The sequence below is a fragment of the Sinocyclocheilus anshuiensis genome, unplaced genomic scaffold, assembly GCF_001515605.1.
Source record: "Sinocyclocheilus anshuiensis isolate Anshui unplaced genomic scaffold, SAMN03320099.WGS_v1.1 scaffold462, whole genome shotgun sequence".
NCBI lineage: Eukaryota > Metazoa > Chordata > Actinopteri > Cypriniformes > Cyprinidae > Sinocyclocheilus > Sinocyclocheilus anshuiensis.
In genome coordinates this window covers 174,468-182,459 of record NW_015542340.1, presented here as the reverse complement: position 1 = coordinate 182,459, position 7,992 = coordinate 174,468, and the positions used below count along the sequence as shown (strand labels likewise).

Genomic DNA, 7,992 nt, shown 5'->3' with positions numbered 1-7,992 from the left:
CAATGCTACATTTCTCCAAATCTGATGAAGAAACAAACTCATCTACATCTTGGATGGCCTGAGGATGAGTACATGTTAAGCAAATATTCATTTTTGTGTGAACTATCTCTTTAATGTCAATCTGAATAATAATTTCAGCGCTGTATGTTTGCTGTACCGGGTAGATGGTTTCTTTGGGCTGCTCGCGGCTCTCTCTGAAGGCCAGCTGCACCAGGAGGCCCATGGCTGCAGGCAGTTCTGCCTCTGATAGGAGTTTGGTTCCGGCTCGGCTGATGTGCGAGGCGTTAAACAGCTGTCTGGGTGTTTGGCCGTACGTCTTGATCATAGTTTCTAGAGCCCGACGCTGCACAGGGTCTTCAACAGCAGATACATCCATGCCAAAATAAGTCTAAAAAGGAGCGAGAGGAAAAATCAGATGGATACTAGTTGACAGGCTAAAGCTAAAGGATGTGTCCATTATGGTTTATCAATGTCTTTTTGTATTAGAGAGATTTCTGGCTGACATATAGTAATGCTATATACATACACACACACATATATATATATATATATATATATATACATACTACCAATTCACTATGAAATATACACTACCATTCAAAGGTTTGGGCTCAGTAAGATTGATTTTTGTTAAGAAATTAATACTTTTATTCAGCAAGGATGCATTAAATTGATCAAAAGTGACAGTAAAGACATTTATAATGTTACAAAAGATTTCCATTTCAAATAAATGCTGTTCTTTTGAACTTTCTATTCATCTGTGAATCCTGAAAAATAAAATATATCACAGTTTCCACAGAAATATTCAACACTGATAATAATCGGAAATGTTCCTTGAGCAGCAAATCAGCATTTTAGAATGATTTCTGAAGATCATGTGACACTGAAGACTGGAGTAATGATGCTGGAAATACAGCTTTGATCACAGAAATCAATTACATTTTAACATCTATCCACATAGAAATCAGCTATTTTAAATTGTAAAATATTTCACAATATGATTGTTTTTACTGTATTTTTGATCAAATAAATGCAGCCTTTATGAGCATAAGAGGTTTCTTTCAAAAACAACAACAACAAAAAAATCTTACCTACCTTAAACCTTTTGAATGGTAGTGCATCTAATTTAAAATTTAGTTTGTAAAATAAGCTTAATTTCCCTTAAGCAAAATATAATTTCTTATATTTTCTTAAATTTTTTTGACTTTGGGATGAAATATGACCTGGGCATGTTTTTGACAGGCTTTGATCCAACTATCAAAAAATGGAAAATATCAGTTAAGTGTTCTATAGCTGTACATAATAAGCAATCGTACTGCAGGATGAAAGACATTGATGGCCTGGACTGCAGCTTTGCCCTTTTGCTTGAGTCCAAACACCAGGTCAATCCACTGGCAGAGCGTCTGCGAAACTTGATCCGATTCCAGAGCCTGTCTGTGGATGAGGATGAAGAGTCGCGGGTCATTCCTGGCCCACGGCGGCAGATTCACGTGGTTCACCCGCTCGCTGTTCTGCCGCACGCCAAAGTCAAAACCTGCCAGAGGGGAAAGTGGGAAATACCACGCTAACATTAGAAGAGGGAAGATGCGTTCAAATAATTCAATTCTAATGTTTTTACATGATTATTCATTGCTTACATCTTGAAGATCTAGGTTACTTAAAGGTTATTTCTCTTTTTTGAATTTTGACACAGGTGTTTTTGTTTACTAAGACTCAACAGCATTTCATCATTTCATTTGATAAAAACTATCTTCACATCAAATACACGCAGAAGCTTAAAGGCCTTTACAACAACTCGTCAAGATAAAAGTTCAGTTTAACTTGAAATTATGACAGAAATATATTAGTTTTGTACAGTAGCATATACTTCTTAAAGTAATAAAAATAATAAAGCGATTAAAATAATTTAAGGAATATAATTTTTCTTCCATGCTTTAATTTTAACAGTAAAACTCTGTTGTGCAGCACTTACTTTGTTAATGATAATGTTTTACGCTTTCATTTTATTACCACCATTTTTTAATAATAAATTCATATTAAATTGTGAATCCAGAAAAATTAAAACAGACAATACGCTATTTCCAATAAAAACCAAACATTTCATAGGCACCGATCAAAAATTTTAAGAAATTATTAACTTTAGTTCATTTTAGTGGAATTAATTTGATTATAAATGCTTCTTAACTATAAAAATCTAGAATTTTTTTTTTATAAATTGCAAAACTTTTACTAAATTGTTGTTAAATTGTGTAAGTTTGCTTTTTGTGTAAGCATGCTTTTTAATTACGAAATTAAATTAACCATCAAAATGGAATCCAGAAAAATTTAAATGGAATTTGGAAAATAAAATAAAATGGAATTTCCAAAAATTAAACAAATAAATTAAAAAATAAAATGGATTTCATATGGCCCTGGAAATGTCATTATTGATAAATTGTTAAATTGTGTAAGATTCGAGATTTTAACTAAATAGGCATGCTTTTTGATCATTAAAATTTAATTTAACCATTAAAACAGAGCCCAGAAAAAAATTAATTGGAATTTGGAATCATGAAAGGTTGGATGCTAGAAAAAGAAGTCAAGAAAACCAGTAGTACAAGAGCGCCACCTTCTCTGTTGACCAGAAACTCGGGCAGGTAGAAGAACTCTGGGATGAGCTCTTTGACATCCGTCATGGACTCGTATGATGACAGACGCCACGTGGTGTTCATGGAGTGGAACGTTCGGTCAGGAATATCAAAGCTTTGGTCTGCAAGACACACAAAACCTTTCATTAGTTTCTTGTGTAACCTGATATGGATAAACCAACCGAACTAAAAATAGACTGAGAAAGAAGGAAAGACGAATAAAGAGGCTGGATGAAAGGCCTGATCATCTTTCTGAGGCTAATGCATGTAGCGTGAGGCTTCAGAAAGGCTCTTTTCAATGACAGCCTTTAAAAGCATCGCACTGACATGTTTGAAGACCTCGCTGCACACGCAGGAAACACAGGTGCTGTTAAATATTAAAGTAGCGATGCAGAATCCTAATTATGATGCTGAATAAACTCAATGAGCTGCAGCTGTGTAAGCCTGTAATACAGAGTTATGAACAGACAACACATCATGCATTCAGTCTTTATTAAGGCGTGGCTGCATTCGATTTTAAATATTTGATTTCATGTTGCAGAGCTTGTTTTCTTGGTTTTGCAAACTAATTAAGATACATTCAAAATGATAAAAGTATGTAATAAGGTACCAAAATAATAAAAAATATCAATATTGCTATTTATTAACCCTCTAAACCCTGACATAAGAAATAAGTCTATATTTAAAAAAAAAAAAGGACATTTTATCGACAAAATACAATTCAAATCTAAAAAGTTGCATATTTGTTATTGTGGAGCATCATATTTGATCTCTTATGGCTTATATAGTATGATATAGTGAGAATATGAAGAAGAAAAAAAAACTTTAAAAGTTTTATGCAGGGGCTCAAACTGAACAAAAATGTGGAAGTTGGTGCAGATGCTGATATTTATATGAACAAAAAGTGATGAAATTCTGAAACTTGTAATGGTAATCTTGTTATGAGATCTTTATAGCAGATCCTTGCATAAAATGATCTAAATATCAGTGGTCACTCTATATCTCCAATAATATGTCTTAGTAGATGATATTTAAATGATCCAAATATATAATACAATGCAATCCAATGATGATTGAGAGATGAACAAATAAATGTTCTTCAAATGCCTGATGATCATATTTGACACTCACATTTGATAATCACAATTCAGCATGATTTTTCTAAAAAAAAAAAAATAATATGTATAATCAAGTAAAGCTAAGTTGCTTCAGTCCAGTAAGTGTTTATCTTGAAATATTACTAGTTATTCTTACGTTTACTTAATAAAAATCAGTGAAGATTTGACAGCAGAAAGACACGTGACGCATGAGCTGGATGAAATACTGATGCTTAAAATGTAAATCAATGAGATATTTATGACAGTATAGCACATTCTTAATAAAATGATCTAAATATCAGTGGTCACTCTATATCTCCAATAATATGTCTTAGTAGATGATATTTAAATGATCCAAATATATAATACAATGCAATCCAATGATGATTGAGAGATGAACAAATAAATGTTCTTCAAATGCCTGATGATCATATTTGACACTCACATTTGATAATCACAATTCAGCATGATTTTTCTAAAAAAAAAAAAATTATATGTATAATCAAGTAAAGCTAAGTTGCTTCAGTCCAGTAAGTGTTTATCTTGAAATATTACTAGTTATTCTTACGTTTACTTAATAAAAATCAGTGAAGATTTGACAGCAGAAAGACACGTGACGCATGAGCTGGACGTTTGTACAATCACAATAAAAGAGCTCTGACTTGATAAAAAAAAACCCCTCTAAACTATCAATCAGATGACAGAAGGCATGGAGTAGATTGAGTGTGACCGGATTAACAGCAAAGTTTGAATGCGTGTATCATTTATAGGTCTTAAAATGTGTGTATCAAACGTGACACTGCAGGCTTTATAGGGTTAGATATCATTCCTTGTGTTTGAATCTGCTTGGAGTGAATTTGGTCTAAAGGCTGAACAATCTTGAAAGCTTTTTTTCAAATTCAAACTGACCTTGATAGGCCAGAAACATCTTGGTGAAGGGAGGCAGCCGGACGAGGAAGTGCAGGACGGTGCCGCTGTTGGAGTAGTGAGAGCCGTAGTGATAGGGCTGGACGGGGGGCATGGGGTCGTCCTCTCTCTTGCCTTTCTTATACTCCTCCTCCAGGTACTGTGGAGGAAATCAATGTTACTTACACTTACACACAGCTAATGACATTAAACATGAAAGTTTATAAAACAGTAATGCAATGCATTATGAATACCAATAATCAAAGAGTGTTATGCATGTGTAGAATGAAAGCCTTTCTCGTTCTGTCTTATCTATCATATGTTGCTGCCTCCATTGAATGTCTTTTAATTTGATAGTATATATTTATATATAAATATATTAACTTGTTTTTAATGAATGTATTTAACAACAATACAAAGAGCAATGTGTAACATTTTACAAGATTTAGTCCTACACTTATTCACTTTTATAAATAATGTTATTTCACTAAATGTTTAGATTTTATAAAATTATTGTGCACTCATGGTTTTTCTAGAATATCTTTTGCTGCTGAATAATCCACTAACCTAGTTTATAATAGCATTTTTGTCACAGATTATGATTACATATTTCTTTAAAATTAAGTTGTCTATATTTAGTAGATTGTGTTTAACACACAAAACAGTGACGATCAGGTCAACACAGAAGTACAGAAAATCAACATTGATTAAAAAAAAAAAAAAAAGGCACTGGTATCGGATCGGATCGGAATCGGCTGATACTCAGAATTTTCGATATCGGATCGGATCGATTCTGAAAAAAAATGATATCGGTGCATCCCTAATACTAACTGAAATGGTGTCTTATAAATGTCTTATAAACACATGGGACACTTGATTCACAACTGATTATAATACAGAAAAATAAATGATACTCCCACAAGCATAAAAATGGTAAAAGTCATATTATTTAATAATGTATTTATTAATATTATAAATAATATATTATAAATCATAATAAATAATAACATATACAGTGGGGAAAATAATTATATTTTTGATTATTGAGCTGCAGGTTTAGGCTCACTTACAGTGGGGAAAATAATTATTTGATCCCCTGCTGATTTTGTAAGTTTGACCACTTACAAAAAAATTAAGGGTCCATAATTTTTATGTAGGTTTATTTTAACGGATAGAGACAGAATATCAACAAAAATATCCAGAAAAAACACATTATATAAAGGTTATAAATTGACTTGCATTTCAGTAAGTAAAATAAGTATTTGATCCCCTACCAACCAGCAAGAATTCTGGCTCCGGTTACCAACAAGAGTTTCTCCACCAAGTTATGCTTGGGGATCAAATACTTATTTGACTCACTGAAATGCAAATAAATTTATAACCTTTGAACAGTGTTTTTTTCTGGATTTTTTGCTTGATATTCTTTCTATCCATTAAAATAAACCTACCATAAAAATGATAGACCCTTCATTTCTTTGTACGTGGGCAAACTTACAAAATCAGTAGGGGATCAAATAATTATTTTCCCCACTGTACATCACAATTAAATAATATTATATATATTATAAATTATAATATATATTATTTATAATAATGTGGTTGTAGGAATGAATTTCTGTGATCGCCTTTTCTGCAAAGGACACTTGTGAAGCTACGTCAGAGTTTGGCCAGAAGAAAATATCTTAGAAGGCAACATAGTGTTGCCACCTACTGTTTGGAACAGCCTTTGTGCTGGAAATGTGCCTATGATGCCTAAAAATGCTGCCTACGTAGGCAGCTCAGCAGGTTTTGGAACAGAGCCACAGTGTGATTGGTTAACAGGCGCTGGTGTAAACAGGAATTAGAGCCTGCAGTGCTGCAGTACCCTGTAATTGTCCACATAACGGTCTTCCTTCTCTTTAGACTGCACCGCGATGGGTTTGCTGAGGTTCCTGTTACATCAAAAAGACAAACAGAAAGCAAAATTGAGTGCCACTTTGTTAATTTGCATACATTTCCATTTTCTGACGGCAATTCTAATATATCTATATTGCAATAAAATAGTACAAATGGAAGTATGTAAATTCCATTCTGATCAACTACTACTTTTCAACATATAATTACAAATATTACAAATTTTAAAAAATAAAATGTTATTTTATAACTTATTTTATGAATATATCTATTTCTATATCTGTATATACACCTATATATCATATATATAAATGTATAGTATCTAATTCAATGATTAATTTAATTATCCAATAACAATACTGATTGAAAATAATAAATATAATCAGGGTTTGAAATTAACACCCGCCAACCCGCCAAATGCGGGTAAAAATCAGCTGTGGCGGGTAACGCTGTCAAATCACTAGCCAATTTGGCAGGTTACTTTTCGTAAATTATGTTTCCCAATTAATTTCTTGAGGAAGTTCATGTAAGCCAAATCTGCGCAGATTTAGTGTAAATAGGCTACTGAACTCGAGACTCATCATGATATATTAAATAAGCCTAATTGCGCAGCATCTGGGCATATCTAGCTTACTTGAACATACCCAGCGATGTAGCTACTGGCCATCGGGAGCACCGGGACATTCCCGGTGGGCCGATCGCCGAAGCGAGGGAGACCTTATATTAGGCGCTGTTTTTAAATTACAGCCCACGCGAAACTGCAAAAAGCAAGTATTCCAAAAGTGTGAAGCGGTGCTACCCGGTGCATCCGCCAGCCGCGCGTTAAAGCAGAGCGGAATCAGTCTCCCGCACAGTGCTGCGTTTCAATTTAAGTAAAATGTTAATTCAGTAAGAGCCTGATTAAAGATAAAAATCAGTGTCTTATAAATGAGGTGTTTTCCATTTACAAATATTATAAAGTTCTTAAAGGGATAGTTCACCCAAAAGTCTTAATTTAGGCTACTCAGCATCATGTCATTCCAAACCAATATTAATTTCTTTCTTCTGTGGAACATAAAAGAAGATATTTTGAGAAATTCAAGAAATGTTTGTCCATACAGTAGAAATCAAGAGTAACCAAAATGGTTTGGTAACATTCTACAAAATATCTTTTGTGTTTTACAGAAGAAAGTAAGTCATACAGGTTTGGAAAGACATGAGGGTGAGGAAAGCATGACAGCATTTATTAGCAGTAAATTTCCTATGTTCTAGCACAAAATCAATGCTTATACTGTCAAGTGCATTTCTATGTGACAAAAATGCAGTAGGCTATTAGTTTGTTGCATTTGCTGTGAATTCAGAAATATATCATTATTTGTTTTCAAGTCAAGTCAAGTCTGCTTTATTGTCAATTCTTCCACATGTACAGCACATACACACAGAGAATTGAAATTGCGTTACTCTCAGACCCTTGGTGCATACAGATAACA

The 7,992-nt window shown here is 33.3% G+C and overlaps 1 protein-coding gene across 1 annotated transcript in view; it reads right to left on the bottom strand.

Annotated features, from left to right (window-relative positions):
* The window catches only part of LOC107691204 (lysosomal-trafficking regulator-like), a 122,024-nt gene that overhangs the window by 10,151 nt on the left and 103,881 nt on the right, over positions 1-7,992 (bottom strand). The window contains 5 exon segments of the mRNA XM_016489701.1: positions 158-388; positions 1,317-1,534; positions 2,609-2,749; positions 4,634-4,790; positions 6,495-6,561. Of these exon segments, the coding sequence (XP_016345187.1) occupies positions 158-388; positions 1,317-1,534; positions 2,609-2,749; positions 4,634-4,790; positions 6,495-6,561 (814 nt within the window).